Consider the following 18,325-nt stretch of genomic DNA (forward strand, 5'->3'; position numbering starts at 1 on the left):
TTACAACCTATTAGTGACGCCCATGCTATTCAATCAGATTGGCTGTCCAGAATCTTCTATGTGCATCCCACAATGTACCCACACCCCCGACTCCCCCAGCATCACAAGGTCAGACCACATGATAAAAAATATATCATATGAAGTATATATTTTTTATGACTTGGTCTAATCTTGCGATGCTGGGGGAGCCCGGGGTGTCAGTGCATTTGTAGGGTGTACATCAGCCTGCCTGATCGAATAGTATGGGCGTCACTAATAAATTGTAAGTCAGCATGATGCATTATGGCCTAGATTTATCAAACTGTGTGAGAGAAAAAGTGGAGTGATTTTTCCCACAGCAACCAATCACAGCTCAGCTTCCACTTTACCAGAGCTTGTTAGCTGAGCTGTGATTGGTTGCTGGGGGAAAATCACTCAATTTTTCTCTCACACAGTTTGTTAAATCTGGGCCTATATGTTATTATGTTACTGGCACCCTGTGTATGCCTTTTCTGTGTACAACTATAATACTAAGCAGCTATCCCCATAATGAATAGTAGGTATGTGAGTGTTGATTTTTTTTTATTAAATTTTTTTATTTATTATTTTATTATTTATATTCTCTCAGCACTGTGTTTCCTGATGGTTTTGATCTCAGCCTTGTGGGGTTTACACTCATACTTTTCTATTTGAGTGCTTGCTGTTCATCTAATCTTTCATAATATGAACTGTTTTCGTAATTTCTCTGAACGATGCTGCATTTCTTCATCATTGCTATTGTTTTAGCCTTTGTTAAGCATGAGGTTTGTTTTGTCTTTGTGCTATGCTTTATCTTCTATTTAAAAACCTGCACCTGTTTTACTTTTTCAGGGTTACCTTAGCTACCATTGGGATCAGCTGGCTGGTGATAGGAGCCACACTTGTTGGGCAGCTGCCAAACAGCAGGTAAACACATCTTCACAAGCTGTAACACTGTTTTATGTGTGTATGTTTTATATAGAATTTTTTTTTTTCACATTACATTTTTTTTCACATTTTTATATATATTTTTTAACTTTTTTCACATTTTATTTTTTGTTTTACTATTATACACATCATTCAATAGAGTACATCTGTACTACATTGAATTATGCCTATGTCTGTCATAGACCTAGGATAGATCAGTCCCTACCTTAGGTAAAGACTGATCTGTTGCCATGACAACGGAGGCTGTCAGTCCTCCGGTTGCCATGGCAACCATCGGCGCGCTGTTTTCACTTTGCAGAGCGCCGATCGGTGACAGAGTGAGCTCCCTCTGTTGCCCTAATAGACGCTGCGGTCACAGTGTGAAGCGACGGTGGAGAAGGGGAAGGAGGAGACCCCCGCCAGATCCCTGCTATTGGTCCATCTGTACTGATGGACCAATAGCAGCGATCGCACGAGATAGCAGAAAACAAATGGTTAACAGATTAACAGAGAAAAAAACTTGCATGTCACGGCCTAACATGCTAGATAATAGTAACGGACAATCAGAGTAGGCTATAGATAACATAAGGCGATGTTGCTATTGGTTATCCCTCTTTCTTTGGTGACAAAAGTAGGTCCAATATTATATGATGAATTCCTACTTTAAACAGTCAGTGCGTCTGAAAACATGGACCGATGAACAATAACTGGATAAACTGAAGTAGGATATAAGTATCCATCAAACAATATGTGTCTGCAGACATCAAAACCAGGTGAATCAGAAGATGAATACTTGAACAGTTGAAGTCATCAGGAAGATATCAATATGCTGAAATAGAAATTAAACAAAAATGTTTTTTAACTAGATGATAGGGAAGGGATATATGGGAGGGAAAATGTTAGTCTCCTGTCTTTAACCCCTTACCGCTATAGGACGTATGCATACGTCCAATCATTCGACACGTTCGCGCAATTGAACGTATGCATACGTCATATCGATCTCCTGCACTGCCGCGGGCCGCAGCTGCCGGAGCCGCGATCGCGCCGGTCCCGGCAGCATTAACCCCCTAGGTGCCGTGATCAATCCTGATCACGGCATCTATGGTGTTGACAGGGTGAGCTCTCTCCCCCTGTTCTCCAACGGCAGCGCCGCTATACGATCGCGGGTCGCCGTTGGTTGCTATGGCAGCAGGAGGTCAGATCATGACCTCCTGTATGCCTGCTGCGGAAGCCTGTGAGATCCAGCCAGAGGCTGTAGTGTCTGCAGCTCATCAGGTCATACTGTGCTGCAGTACAAACGTATTGCAGCATAGTATAACCTGTAAAAAATAAAATAAAAGTTCTTCAATAGTAAAAAAATACATTAAAAAAATGCCCCTTTCCCAATAAAAGCCCTGTATTATTACCAAAAAACATCAAAAACACAAATCATATACAAAATAGGTATTGCCACGTCCGCAATGACGTGTACTATAAAACTATAATGTAAATTATCCCACACGGTGAACGCTGTAAAAAAAAATAATAAAAAAAAGCGCAAATTTCGCCAATTTTGGTACAAATAGTGGAATAAAAAAGATCAAAAGGATCATCCCGCAAAAAATAAGCCATTACTCAATGGCGTTGGACAAAAAAAAAAAGTTACGGCTGTTGGAAAATGAATGGCAGAAAAAGAATTTTGCTCAGAAAAGGAAAAAGAACATAGAAAGCTATATAAAATGGGTATCGCCACAATCATATTGACCCACAGAATAAATATAACATCACTTTTACCGCACAGTGTACACTTTATAAAAAAAAAAAAAAAAAGCCAGAAATTTTCCAGTTTTTCACAATATTTTTACGTTTTTCACAAAAAATGCAGCCTGTGTCAACAAAAATGCACCACCTGTATAAAGTACAATATGTCAAGAAAAAACAATCTCAGAATCGCTCCGCTCAGAAAAAGCGTTCTAACGTTATTACCATTTAAAATGTTTAAAAAAATGTTTAAAAAAAAAGCAACCTGGTCATAGAGGTAAAAAAATGGGTCCTTCCTTAAGGGGTTAATAAAATCCATATTTTCCGTCATAAAGACTAGGAAAATCTCCAATTTTATTATAAGACCGGAGACTTCACATTATTGCAAGTTCAAAGCTTATTATGAAACAATAAAAATATGAATATAATACAAATAAAACATAAAAATGAGATAAATGTTAAACAATTAACATGGAAATATGAGAATCAGGTTTGAAATAGAAATTCTTAAATGCTGATTCCGAAGACCAGTTTGCAGCTTTAAAGGAGTAGTCCAGTGGTGACTCAGTGGTGAACAACTTATCCCCTATCCTAAGGATAGGGGATAAGTTGCAGATCGCGGGGGGTCGGACCGCTGGGGCCCCCTGCGATCTCCTGTACGGAGCCCCGACAGCCCGCGGGAAGGGGGCGTGTCGACCTCCGCACGAAGCAGCGGCCGACACGCCCCCTCAATACAACTCTATGGCAGAGCCGAAGCGCTGCCTTCGGCAATCTCCGGCTCTGCCATTGAGATGTATTGAGGGGGCGTGTCGGCCGCTGCTTCGTGCGGGGTCGACACCCGCTATGTGGCGGGAGAGCCTGGCCCCCGTACAGAGAGATCGCAGGGGGCCCCAGCGGTCGGACTCCCCCGCGATCTCAAACTTATCCCCTATCCTTAGGATAGGGGATAAGTTTTCCACCACTGGACTACCCCTTTAAGGATATCAGATAAAGAGCCACCGGATTGGAATAATTTAGTGGACAGAGCTCCCCTAGTAGAATGAGCCTTAACCCCTTAAGGACCCAAGGCGTACCTGTACGCCCGTGGGAATTTCGGGGACCGGACTGGGATGACTGCTGATATCTATCAGCAGGCATCCCGTGCAAATGCCCATGTCGGCGATCACCGCAAATCACCGGTCAATTCAGACCGGCGATTCCGGATCAATCGGGTCTCTGATGAGCAGGAAAAAAAGGGTGAATGGGGCTGTCCGAGACAGCCCTTTTCACCCTTACCCAGCGGAGGTGAGGTGCCACCTCACGATCACGTGATTGATCGGTCGGAATGATCGATCAATCACTGTCCTGCTGGGTGGCGATCGGGGCGGAGATCGGGGCTGGCGGGGGTCTCCCACCTTTCCCTGGTCTGGCAGGGGTCCCCTCAGGAGCGGCTGCGGCATTCCCGGTGGCAGGAGCGGTGGCAGCAGCGGCAGGATACAGCAGGAGGTGAGGCCTGTTCACCTCCTGCTGTTGCTTAGCAACAACTCTCAGCATGCACAGCCAAAGGGCATGCTGGGAGTTGTAGTTTTGCAACAGCTGGAGTTCCAACTACAACTCCCAGAAAGCCCTTTGGTAGTCTGTGTATGCTGGGGATTGTAGTTATGCAACAGCTGGAGGCACATTTTTTCTATGAAAAGTGTGCATCCAGCTGTTGCAAAACTACAACTCCCAGCATGCACAGACTACTAAAGGGCATGCTGGGAGTTGTAGCAGTGTGCCTCCAGCTTTTGCAAAACTACAACTCTAAGCATGCCCTTCGACTGTCAATGCATGCTGAGTGTTGCAGTTTTGCAACAGCTGGAGACACATTGGTTGTGAAACAGAGTTAGTGTCCTAACTCAGTGTTTCGCAACCAGTGTGCCTCCCAGCTGTGTCAAAAATACCACTCCCATCATGCACTGAGAGACTGTAAAGGCTGGGAGTTCTAGTTATGCAACAGCTGGAGGGACACTGGTTGCAAAACACTGAGTTAAGTAACAAACTCCCAGTGTTGTGCAACCAATGTGCCTCCAGCTGTTGCATAACTACAACTCCTAGCATGTATGGTCTGTCAGTGCATGCTAAGGTTTGCCCCCACCCCCAATGTGAATGCACAGGGTACATTCACACGGGCGGGTTTACAGTGAGTTTTCTGCTGTAAGTTTGAGATGCGGCAAATTTTCCGCCGCAGCTCAAACTCCCAGCGAGAAACTCACTGTAAACCAGAGCGTGTGAATGTACCCTAAAAAAAACACTACATAATAAAGGGTATTTTGGTGGCTGATGCAAATCCCCAAAATAGGCCTCATATGCGCATGGTGCTCTCTCGCTTTGGAGCACTGTCGTATTTCAATGAAATAGTTTAGGGCCACAAATGGGGTATTTCTGTACTCGGGAGAAATTGCGTTACAAATTTTGGGGTGCTCTTTCTCCTTTTACCCCTTATGAAAAGGTAAAGTTCGGGTCTACACCAGCATGTTAGTGTAAAAAAATTTAATTTTTTACACTAACATGCTGGTGTTGCCCCATACTTTTAATTTTCACAAGCGGTAAAAGGAAAAAAAGCCCCCCAAAATTTGTAACACAATTTCTCCTGAGTACTGAAATAACCCATATGTGGGTGTAAAGTGATCTGCGGGCACACAACAAGGCTCAGGAGTGAGAGCGCACTATGTACATTTGAGGTCTAAATTGGTGATTTGCACAGGGGTTGCTGATTTTACAGTGGTTCTGACATAATCGCAAAACAATAAATACTCACATGTGACCCCATTTTGGAAACTACACCCCTCACGGAATGTAACAAGGGGTATAGTGAGCCTTAACACCCCACAGGTGTTTGACAAATTTTCGTTAAAGTTGGATGTGAAAATGAAGAAAACATTTTTTTCACAAAAATGCTGGTGTTACCCTAAATTTTTCATTTTCACAAGGAAGAATAGAAGAAATGGGGTTACAAATTTTGGAGGGCTTTTTTTTCCTGAGTAAGAACATACCCCATATGTGGATGTAAAGTGCTCTGCGGGCGAACTACAATGCTCAGAAGAGAAGATTGGGATCTTGGAGAGAGAATGTGTCCGAAATTGAAGGCCATGTGTGTTTACAAAGCCCCCATAGTGCCAGAACAGTGCCCCCCCCCCACATGTGATTCCATTTTGGAAACTACAACCCTCACAAAATTTAATAAGGGCTACAGTGAACCTTTACACCCCACAGGTGTCTGACAGATTTTTGGAACAGTGGTCCGTGAAAATGAAGAATGTAATTTTTCATTTGCACAGCCCACTGTTCCAAAGATCTGTCAAACGCAGTGGGGTGTAAATGTTCACTGCACCCCTTATTAAATTCTGTGAGGGGTGTAGTTTCCAAAATGGGGTCACATGTGGGGGGTCCACTCTTCTGGCACCACGGGGGGGCTTTGTAAATGCACATGGCCCCCGACTTCTATTCCAATCAAATTCTCTCTCCAAAAGTTCAATGGCGCTCCTTCTCTTCTGAGCATTGTAGTTCATCCGCAGAGCACTTTACATCCACATATGGGGTATTTCCATACTAAGAAGAAATGGGGTTACAAATTTGGGAGGCTTTTTCTCCTATTACCCTTGTGAAAACGAAAATTTGGGGTAACACCAGTATTTTATTGAAAAAATCGAATTTTTCATTTTCAAATCCAACTTTAGCGGAAATTTGTCAAACACCTGTGCGGTGTTAAGGCTCACTGTACCCCTTGTTGCGTTCCTTGAGGGATGTAGTTTTCAAAATAGTATGCCATGTGTTTTTTTTTTTGCTGTTCTGGCACCATAGGGGCTTCCTAAATGCGACATGCCCCCTAAAAACAATTTCAGCAAAATTTGCTTTCCAAAAGCCAAATGGGACTACTTCTCTTCTGAGCATTGTAGTGCACCAGCAGAGCACTCGACATCCACACATGGTGTATTTCCATACTCAGAAGAGATGGGGTTACACATTTGTAACAAAAATTAATTTGGGGGAAAACTAGCATTTTTGTGAAATTTTTTTATATATATATATATATATATATATATATATATATATATATATATATATATATATATATATATATTATAATATGTGTATAATAAAATTTACACATCCAACTTTAACGAAAAGTCTTCAAACACCTGTGGGGTGTTAAGGCTCACTGTACCCCTTGTTACATTCCTTGAGGGGTGTAGTTTCAAAAATTGTATGCCATGTGAGGGTTTATGTTTTTTGCGCTCCTTCCCTTCTGAGCTCTCTAGTGCACCCACAGAACACTTGACATACACATATGGGGTATTTCCTTACTCGAGAGAAATTGTGTTACAAATTTTAGGAAGATTTCTCTCCTCTTACCCCTTGTAAAAATTCAAAAACTGGGTCTACAAGAACATGCCAGTGTATAAAAAATGAAGATTTTGAATTTCCTTCAATTTGCTGCTATTCCTGTGAAACACCTAAAGGGTTAACAAACTTTTTAAATGTAATTTTGAATACTTTGAGGGTTGCAGTTTTTATAATGAGGTCATTTATGGGGTATTCCTAATAAGAAGGCCCTTCAAATCCACTTCAAAACTGAACTGGTCCCTGAAAATTTTCGATTTTGAAAATTTAGTGAAAAATTGGAAATTTGCTGCTGAACTTTGAAGCACTCTGATGTTTTCCAAAAGTAAAAACATGTCAACTTTATATATTGATTCACATATACAATATGTCTACTTTATGTTTGAATCATAGTTTATTTGGAATATCCATTTTCCTTATAAGCAGAGAGCTTCAAAGTAAAAAAAATAGCAACATTTTCGAATTTTTTTTTCACCAAGAAATGATGCAAGTATCGATGAAATTTTACCACTAACATGAAGTAGAATATGTGACGAAAAAACATTCTCTGAATCAGAATGAAAGGTAAAAAGCATCCCAGAGTTATTAATGCTTAAAGTGACAGTGGTCTGATGTGCAAACAATGGCTTGGTCCTTAAGGGGTTAAAAATGGATACATCTATGCCAGCCATGGACATGGATTGTTTGATCGATCTGGCAAGAGTAGGAGATGAGTCTGGTAAGTGGGGTTTGCAGCATGAAATTAGGAGTTGAGAAGAAGTTCGAGATCGAAGGGAGGAATTTTTCTGTTCATACGATACGTACCACACACAACTTGTCGTTTATGTGGAAAAGAAGGATAGAAAATTGAAGATAGATCAGTTCTTGTACGTCTGAAAATGTTGAATTTAACACCGTTGGGAATGTATTGACGATGAGAGCTATCAAGAGCTTTGACATCACAGACCCTCTCAATAGAAATTAGACCTAAAAGAGAGGTAAGTTTAAAGGAGAGAAGTTTTAAAGGTAATCATTATCCTCCAAAGAGGAGAAAAGCTCTAGAAGGGCTTTAACATCCCAGGTAGATGTGTATTTGGGGAGAGGAGGTCTTTTGAGACGAATACCTCCCAAAAGTTTACATAGAAGAGGATTTTTTTTTCCCCCACAGGGATGGAATCAATGGGTAAATGGTAGGAGATAGCCTATTGGTAAAGATTAATAGTATGGTATGCTTTGCCATGATCAAATGAGAAAGAAAGAAAATTGTGGACATGAACTAAAGGGGCACAGAAGTGATCCAAATCCTTTTTGTGGGCACCAATGAACCCAAAGTCCCCAGGCCAATCTATAAGCCATTTTGGTACCTGGAGCCCAGGCCCCTGATAGGATGCACTTAGTTGAGTGAGAAAATTCTGAGTCCTATAGAAGAATGACCCGAAATTTTCCAAGCCATCGGAGTAAGTAGATTCGATTGGATCAGGGGGTGAGGATTCCCTGAAGGATCTAGGAGAATTTGAAGGTGTGAAGGAAGGACCCTCGGAATGTCGATTAACATCCCTAGAAGTTGAGGGAACCATGCTTGCATTGGCCACCATGGGGTGATGAGAACTAGGGTGGATTTGTACATCAGGCCATGTAACAGAACTCTGGATATCAGAGAAAATGGAGGAAAGGCATAAAGTGTTTCCGTCGGCCAGGCCTGGCGGAAGGCATCCAGGCCCGAAGATTCCGGATCTGGATGCAAACTGAAGAAACAATGGATTTGTCTGTTCAGTTGAGAAGCGAATAAGTCTAGACATAGAGGACCCCATAGAAAATCTATCCGCTGAAATATAACAGGATCCAATTTCCAATCGCTGGAATCTGTGAGAAAACGGGAATTCTAATCCGTGACCTTGTTGGAAAAGCCCGGAAGATATTCTGCCTTCGGAACAATGTCTTTCTCCAGGCAAGTGTGCCATAGATCTTTTGTAATATTGACTAAGATTTTTGATTTTGTTACAAAAAATCAAAAATGATGTTTCATGAAACTCTTCAGAGCAAAAACTCCTGCTAACAGTTCCAGGCAATTTATGTGTAGATTGGATTCTAAAGGAGACCATTTTCCTTCTGCAGAAAGGTGACTGCAACGAGCTCCCCGTCCGATAAGACTTGCATCGGATTCTATTGAGAAGTCTGGTTTTGAATAGAAAATAGTTTTTTCGTTACAGGATTGAATGTGATGAAGCCACCATAGAAGTTCCTCTTTGGCCTCTGACAAAATCCGAATTTCGTCGGAATAGGTTAAACCTTCTCTCAAATGTTTGATTTTAAGCCGTTGAAGGGCCCGGTAGTGGAGGGGAGCAGGAAAGATGACTTGCATGAAAGCCGAGAGAAGACCAACAATTCGAGCTCAGGAAATCAATTATTTCCTGAGAATTGAATGAATCTCTTTGCGTATTAATTTTAGTTTTTTGAGAGGAAGACTTAAAGGGGTACTCCGGTGGAAAACTTTTTTTTTTTAAATCAACTGGTGCCAGAAATTGAAACAGATTTTGTAAATTACTTCTATTAAAAAAATCTTAACCCTTCCAGTACTTATTAGCTGCTGAATACTACAGAGGAAATTCTTTTCTCTTTGGAACACAGTGCTCTCTGCTGACATCTCTGTCCATTTTAGGAACTGTCCAGAGCAGCATATGTTTGCTATGGGAATTTTCTCCTGCTCTGGAGAGTTCTTAAAATGGACAGAGATGTCCGCAGAGTGCACTGTGCTCGTGATTCAGCAGAGAGCACTGTGTTCCAAAAAGAAGAAAATTTCCTCTAATATTCAGCAGCTAATAAGTACCGGAAGGATTAAGATTTTTTTTTTTTATAGAAGAAATTTACAAATCGGTTTTAACTTTTTGGCACCAGTTGATAGAAATTTTTTTTTCAGTTTTCCACTGGAGTACCCCTTTAAGATGGCTTGGGGGGTGTTCACCATGAGAACCTGGAAATTCCATTTCCTTGGAAGTAGATAGGACAGATTTCTCCTGATTGATTCATTGATTGATTAAAAATCCCAAATCTTGAAGTGAGAGTCCATGGAGTGTGGAGATGAATAAGATGAAGGGAAGACGCCATGATTAAGATGTCGTCCAAGTAAATGATTAACCGAACATCTCTGGCGTGTAAAGCGGCTACCACTGGTTTCAGAAGCTTCGTGAAACACCACGGGGTGAAGTAAGACCGAATGTAAGGCTTTTGAACTGCTAAAGTTGATTTTGCCAATGAAACTTAAGATAAGGTTGGGAAGAATGGTGAATAGGAACTGAAAGATAGACAGACCTCTTTCAAGTCTATTTTCACTAGCCAATCCTCTTGTAGGAGTAAGTCTTTTAAAAGATGGATGCCATCCATCTTGAAGTGTTGGTAGGTGACGAAATTGTTTAGCAGTCTCATTGATTACTGGAGGGTATCCGCCATCTTTTTTCTTCACGAGAAATAAATTTGCTTAGAAAGCATTGGTCGTGAGATGGTATAGGAATAATGCGTTTTTGGAACGTAATTCCTTGATTTCTTTGTTCTAGGTTTTGATCTGAGAAAGAAAATTGAATTGGGTGAGGGAGATGGTGTTCAGTTGGTGTTGTAATGAAATCTATTTGGAAACCCAGAACAGTATTCAGTATCCAAATATCTGAGGTCAGCATTTTCCAATTTTGGGAAAAAATATTGAATTCCCCTCCTAATGGTATGTGAGAAGGTGTGAATGGACAACTTACCTGTAGATGGTCTGGATCTAGTAAATCCATGACGTCCTCTCAGTCTCCACGTTCTACCCCTGTATGGGAAAAGGGTAGGATGTGTGGATGGGATAGGGAAAGTAGAGGAATTGTCAGATGGTTGTGGTGGGCCTCGTTGAGGTAATCTGTAATTATTGTTGCGGCCGGGAAAGCGGACCCTTCCTTGCCCGACCTTGCCAAACACTCGGGAAGGAAATACTTTAATTGAGGTTTTGGCCTTGTTTAAGGTTGAGAAAAGACCTACATATTTTGAAATATATTTTATAAAGTCCTTTCCAAACAAAAGGCCATCAGTGGGTGATGGAGATTCATTAGAGCTAGATTGGGTTAAATGTGAATCCATTTTCATTAAAATGGTGAGACGCCTCTCTGCACAAAGTGCTGCATTGGCGTTGCCGAATAGGCACATAGCACGCTGAGCCCATCCTTTGAGTATCTCAACGTCCACTGGAGTGCCAGTAAAGGTGGATACTTCTGCTAGATCCAAAACTTTTGTAATCTGGCCCAAAATGTCAAGAAATGTATCTTGACATAGACGAAAGGATCTATTCAAACCTCTTTTAGGGGTTTTCCCCGTTTTAAGAAGGTATCTGACAAGGATTGGATCTCTATCAGGTGTCATAGCAGCGTTAAGGGGTAAAGATGGCCTTGGGCATTCTGCCCGTAATTTATTTCGCGCTGCTTTATCCATGGATCTACGAATCCATAAAATAGCATAATTAAGCACTTGAGTTTGAGGGATCCATTCAACTGACCTAGGATGTTTGATATGTGAAATAAGGGACCCCACTGCCATCCAAATGACCTCTGAAGATTTAACAGTATCAGGAATGTCCGTATCACCTTAATCAGAAGTGTTCTGGTAAAGATCCATCTCTTGGTCAGAGTCCTCCGAATTTATGGTAGAATATTCCCTGGGGGATTTATGAGAAGCGTTTGGTTTGACTCTTTTTGAGGCTCTTTTAACCTGTTTTTTGTTCGCCTCACGGGTGAAGCGTCTGGGGTGCATAGTATTGGCACCAGTCAAAGTGACCAGTGGCTTTGGCCACATTAATGATTTTTTTTTTTTGCCTGTCCCCAGGAAAACTGCTAAATGCCCCTGTGAGTACACATACCCAAAGTTGGACTATTACAGTTTCTAGGTAGTATGACAGTGCAGATGTAGGTATTATGTTGCTGTTTTGCCTTATCTAGGCCTTCAGAAATGCATTAGATGACTTTACTCTTCTAGTACAATCTATACAGCAAAGCTGACTAATGAGCAGCAGAAAAGGAGGTTTCTGCCTATTGCACAGCACTTCTAAGTGCTCGTTCTGCCCCAACTGTACTTGACCTATAAAAATGAAAGACTGGCAGCATCCAAATAAGTAAAGACTTACCTTCCTCACTTCAACCAGTATTACTGAGCCCTGGTCCCTGCTGTGTGGCACTTTCAGATTCAGTGATGTGACGCCACAGGCCCAATCGGCTACAGTGGCTGGGGAGAATGTGGCTGCCACTAATGGGGGAAGGAACATTGTTTTGTTTGCTTCAGAAGTGACTGATATGTAGCACTTTATTGGAATGCCATGTACTGGAGAAAATAAACTTCTAACATTTTTTTCCCCCCCTTAAACCTAGCACAATGTATTGCTTACATTTATTGCAACTTTGTTACAGATTAAAAAACTGGCTCAGCGAAAATGTCCACCTGGTCTGCTGTCGGATTTGTGCCCGAGCACTCTCCAGTGCCATTCAGTACCATAATAAGTGAGTCTAAAGCATTGAATTTCCAAAATGCAAGAACTTCTGTTTCCATTAAAACTAAGGATACAATACAGAACTACAATTTCTAGTCTGGTAAAATTTTTCTAGCTGCTATTCTGTTGAATAAGTATTCTTTTAAAAAGCTGGTTTTCCTTTTCAACTGAATGAAACAAGAATACTACAAAAACCCAGATAGGCATTCCTAGAAATCAGAAACTCTGTGCTTTTATTGTGTAAATTGCGGGCAGGGGTGTTTACAGGGTTTTGTAAAGGGGGGTTCACGACCAGGTTTGCACAGTAAATATATATGCATAGGAAGAAAAAACACACAGGGGGAGATTCATCATTGCTTTTAGAGCATTTTTTTTGTCCGTTTTGGCGCAGTCCAGGCACAAGCAGCATATTTATCGACTTTTATGTATCTTTTGATATAGACAGTTTCACTCTTTTTGCCTACCTGTAGAACTTTTTCTTTTTGACCATGCAGTGGTCACGTATTTATAATTTCCGACTTTTGTCAAAAGTCGCTATTTTGTGCGCAAAGGTCCTTTTTAAGGCGCAAAGCTACACCACCTATCAGTAGGTGTGAGAATCGCTTCTATCTTCCACAATTCAACCTTAAACCTCTTGTGGAAGACAGCGTCCCACACCCCTTCTATGACACGCGCTCAGGAGCTGGATGGTCCTTGCGGCTATCTGCCACCAGGACCCATCTCTAATGCCAGACATCACTGATCACGGTGATGCCCAGCTTTAACCCCTTAGACGCCTCAATCAAATTTGATTGTAGCATCTAAAATGCAAGTAAAAATGTCACGGCAGCTCTGTGAAAGTAAGTAAAAACACCTAATCTGCCAAATTCAGGACCGGGAAAGTGTCTACTTCCCTCCATCACAAGAGTCTAGAAAAAGTTTGTGGTAGAGCTTTTCCCACCACAGCAGAGCTGCACAAAATTCATCATCCTGCTGCACCTTTGATAAATAAGATGCACGCTAGTCAAACCCACCACCCAAATAAACGTGGGAAAATAGCTCTACCGTAGACATTCTTTGAGAAATCTGGGCCACCGTGTCACATTTACTCACTTTCTCTGCTGGATTTCTCCCTGGTGTTGGGGGTATAAGTTGTTTAGGGGGCTACAGCAGAAGAGAATGCTGTTAAAAGCTCTCCCCATATCCATTCTCTTCTCCCCACTGTTAGGGTTCGTTTATGCTGAGGAAATTTAGCAAGGATTTTTCTTCCTAAATTTCCTTAGTGAATATGCGCCATTCAACCATTCAATGGTAGTATGGTTCCTACACATATAGTTCAGTGCCATGGGTGAGAAGTGAAAAGATGCAACAGTACTGAAGGATATCTATGGTTGCCCAAATCCCTGACGAGCCAATTCATTGTAAAGCTATGTGAAACAGTCATTCATGTAAAATTGTATTTATTGTAATTCTTAGAGAAGTGCACAGTTTTTATTTAACAAAGTTTTAACAATTGGTCACTTATTTTCACAGAGAAAACCGACCTAAAAAGGGAGGAATTTGTGTGGCCAATCACACCTCTCCAATTGATATAATTATTTTAGCTAATGATGGCTGCTATGCTATGGTAAGTTCACACATTGCTGAACAGCATTTTACTCCCAAGGCTTTATTCAACCTTTCATCCTTGTATCCATACTTCACTTAAGGGGGGGATTTTGGATGTTTTTGCCATTCTTTCCCATTCCTGCCTTCTTTGTGTTTACTATGCATGTATCTGTTTGAGAAGTAGCCATGAGGTTCCTTCAACAGGAACTGTATTTCTGTGGACTGCTGTGAGGTGCAGACTTGCTTCCCGTGCAAGTCTGCGTTTGCTCCTCCACTCAGCTCTCCGAAGCTTTACGAAGCTAAAGTTTGGGGGGAGGGCAGAGAGAAGGCAGAGCAGGGGGAGAGAGGACGTACACGCCTCCCTCAGGTCTCCTCCCACAGCTCCGCCTTCTTGCACGGGCTGGTGTCGTTTTGACAGCCCGGCACAGGCTTGCAGGGGCAGACAGGGAGAGGGCTGACGGGGAAAACATGTACTTTTACATGGGCTGGACAGGGAGGGGGCTTACAGGGGGAGCACGTAGACTTGCACAGGGCATGGGCTGGTTTCTTTATTCACAGGGTGCTGTGCTGGGGAGTACACAGTCTTGTCCCCCTGTCCAGCACATTCAAGCCTGCGTCAGGCTGTCACTAAACACAGCACCCTGTGAATAAATAAACCAGCCCGTGCCCTGTGCAAGTCTACGTGCTCCCCCTGTCAGCCCCCTCCTTGTCCAGCCCATGCAAAAGTACATCCTCCCCCTGTCAAAACTAGACCAGCCCATGCAAGCAGGTGGAGCTGAGGGAGGGGAGATGAGGGAGGCCTGTACGTCCTCTCTCCTCCTCCTCTGCCTTCTCTCTCCCCTGCCCCCAGCTTTAGCTTTGGAAAGCTTCGGAGAGCTGATGGGAAGAGCGGAGGCACACTTGAACGGGAGGCAAGTCTGCACCTTACACCGATATAGTGTATAATACATTTTTTTTATTTACTTAAAGGGTTTAAAAAAAAAACAGACCTAATTTCTTCCAAAGACACCACAGCAACACACCTGTTCTCAGCTTGTCTGTGGTCTTACAACCTGACTCCATTCATATATATATATATATATATATATATATATATATATATATATATATATATATATATATATACCCATATGCATGCAACCGCACGAAAAAAACCTCCAAACAAGGTAGTAATGAAAATTATTTAACAAATCTTTATTAGTAGAGTATCTCTTGCAAGCAGGCAGAGCTGTGGGAGGGGAGATGAGGGAGGCATGTATGTCCTCTCTCCTCCTGCTCTGCCTTCTCTTTCCCCTGCCCCCAGTTTTAGCTTCGGAGAGCTGAGGGGAGGAGCGGACACAGACTTGCACGGGACGCAAGTCTGCACCTCACACCGCTATTGTGTATAATAATTTTTTTCATTTACTTAAAGGGTTTTAAAAAAACAGACCCAATTTCTTCCAAATACACCACAGCAACATACCTGTTCTCAGGTTTTCTGTGGTCTCAATCTTGACTCCATTCATATATATACCTATATGCATGCAACCGCACGAAAACAAACCTCCAAACAAGGTAGTAATGAAAATGATTTAGCAAATCTTTTAGTATATCAAGGTTTATAAAAAAACATATAAGGGAACACACATAGAGGAGAAAGTACATATAAACACATAAGGATACTGGGGTGAAAGTCCTGACAAAATAGTGCACTGTATGTCTGTAAATAAATAAATAGCGCTACAGAGAGGAATAGATCATAGGTAAAAATAGAAAGACAAATGTAACACGCACACATACAGTCAAATGTGTGGAAAGTGCTGTAGTGTCAAGAGGTAGATCTCTATAAAGGGCTGAACAGCTCCATGATAAGAGCGACACAAGGACCAGCAAAGTATGACTTAGAATATAAAGCGCAATAGTGCAGCAAGGCAGTGAGATTAATGGTATAAAACCAATGTCCCCAAGAAAGTAAAGTAAACAAATAAGAGTGTAGCAACACATACATGCAGTGGTCAGGACTCGCACCAGACCTCCGACTCCAACTTGACTCCATTCACTTTAATGGAATGGAGATGTAATACCACACACGTACGTACGTACGTTTGTTTATTTATTTTTTACTTTCTTCCTGTGATGGGATAGTCAATTAAAGATGTATTCCCATCCCGCTAAGAGGGCTCCCAAGCCAAGTTTATAGAACACTGCTTACTTGGCTATTTTCAGCTTTCAGATCACCTCTGGGAGGCTGGAGGTGGTCGGGGAGACCTTTTGGTGAGATGGGAATGCACTTAATGGTGTATTCACACATACAGTATTCTGTGCAGATTTGATGCGCAGGATTTTCTGCTGCAGATTTCAATATAAACAAAATCACTGAACACCGCTTAAAATCCTGTGCATCAAATCTGTGCAGGATTCTGTACATGTGAATAGACCCTCAGGGCTTGTTCACAAGTGGATTTGTTTTCAAAGTCTCAGCAGATCCCCCGCTGCGAGTTTGAAAAGGGGCCGGGCCTCTGTGCCCTACCTGCAGCAGACATTTGATGGTGGAATCTCCGCTGTTGAAAATCTCTCGCAGACCCTATTGACTTCAATTGGGGTGTGTGGCAGATTTTGAACAACTGAGATTCCGCCCCTTTTGAAATTCGCAGCGGGAGATCCAAAGTGAATATTAAAACCAATCTGCTCGTGTGAACGAGCCCTAAAAGTAAATTTTTGACATTTCATAATCCTAACTCACAAAGAATGTTTGTTTGTTTATGCCACTGGTGTCCAGGCTTAAGGACAGGCACTATTTGATAGAACAAAGGTATACTTGCAAACAGTCCCAAATTACATGTTAGGTGTATAAATGGTGTGCTTGGTGTGCCCCTTTTGTCTCAAGTCTTAACAATAGGGTACAGTACAGTTAACTTACCAATAGGGTACAGTACAGTTAACAAAACATCTAGTAATTGATGCAAGTTTCAGCGCACAGACACCCTTTAATCTAAACCTCTAACAGATCAGAGGTTTATTAATAAGTTTCATTTTGAATAATTAACATCTGTTAATATAAACTGTTACGACTAGTACAGGGCCTGATGGGAGTGATATTTGACATGGGAGTCCGAAGGGTCTCGAAGAGAGAATCCCTGTTTCATACATGGCACCCTCAGGCCTTGCACTAGGCATTGCATATAATATGATGGATGGATGGATGTTAGGTATCCTAACCATTTCAGAAGGAAACTATAATGTGGATACAGACAAAAAAAAAAAAAAAAAAATTCTCCCAATGTGTGTCAGTATGACTAACATTGCTACAGTAGATATGTGTAAATTTCCATACAGTAGACATTTTGTTTTTCTACACATTGTTTGCAGATGTATTTGAATACCTATTTCCCTATTGCATGTGCTCATTCAGGTTGGACAGGTTCATGGAGGCCTTCTGGGACTTATCCAAAGAGCGATAGCAAGGGCATGTCCACATGTGTGGTTTGAGCGTTCTGAGATGCGTGATCGCCACCTTGTGACAAAAAGGTATATTGTTTTTCTTTTTCAAGATCTGTTTGATTTACAAGCCAAAACATGGCAATACAAATAAGTTAGTGAAAATACTTTTTAATCATTTTAAGATTAAAGATAAAGTTTGTCCAGCTCTAGATTTTTTTTCTCAACTTAATCCTGTCCGGCTGCAGCAGCATCTTTGTCCCAGCTGAAGCATGGGTTGGGGCAAAGTCCAGTAAGGCCCCTTTAACGGCTTTTCTCGATGGGTGGGCAACAGCAGTGTGAAAGTCTATATTTATTTTTATATTTTTTTGTCACTTTTTTTTGTCAGCCGTTCTCTTGACTGGGAGCAAAGGGCAACAACAGGTCCCGGCGGCTCCCATTTACTTTTATGGGTGCCGCAGCGACCAGTTATTTTTTGACGGTAATAGCAGGAGAAAAAGACGGCTCTTGCAGTAATTTTTCTCCCGCTATTCCCCTGGCTCCCCGGACGGCTTTCACACTGCCATGTGCTAACGGCAGTGGGAAAGTAGCCTAAGTAAGGATGCAGGACTAGCACTTCTCTGTTCTCACTTCTGTCCTATCAGACTGCAGCAGAGAGGAAGAGGTTACAGGGCAGTGATTGCAGTGCACAGAGCTCTGCTTGTCCTTAGTGAACAGTGAGTCTTGCTTGTCTGACCACTTCCTGTATTTTGTGTATTACAAATATACATACGTTATTGTTTACATTTTATAAAAAGTTTTTGCAAATGACAC

General features: G+C 41.8%; 1 protein-coding gene across 5 annotated transcripts in view; it reads left to right on the plus strand.

Annotated features, from left to right (window-relative positions):
- The window catches only part of GPAT3 (glycerol-3-phosphate acyltransferase 3), a 125,483-nt gene that overhangs the window by 92,010 nt on the left and 15,148 nt on the right, over positions 1 to 18,325 (plus strand). For all 5 annotated transcript variants that reach the window (XM_056568779.1, XM_056568778.1, XM_056568777.1 and 2 more), the window contains 4 exons: positions 850 to 924; positions 12,429 to 12,518; positions 14,021 to 14,114; positions 17,487 to 17,602. In XM_056568779.1, coding sequence (XP_056424754.1) covers positions 850 to 924; positions 12,429 to 12,518; positions 14,021 to 14,114; positions 17,487 to 17,602 — 375 coding nt within the window. The remainder of the gene's footprint in view (positions 1 to 849; positions 925 to 12,428; positions 12,519 to 14,020; positions 14,115 to 17,486; positions 17,603 to 18,325) is intronic.

Source organism: Hyla sarda, chromosome 1 (genome assembly GCF_029499605.1).
Source record: "Hyla sarda isolate aHylSar1 chromosome 1, aHylSar1.hap1, whole genome shotgun sequence".
Lineage (NCBI taxonomy): Eukaryota > Metazoa > Chordata > Amphibia > Anura > Hylidae > Hyla > Hyla sarda.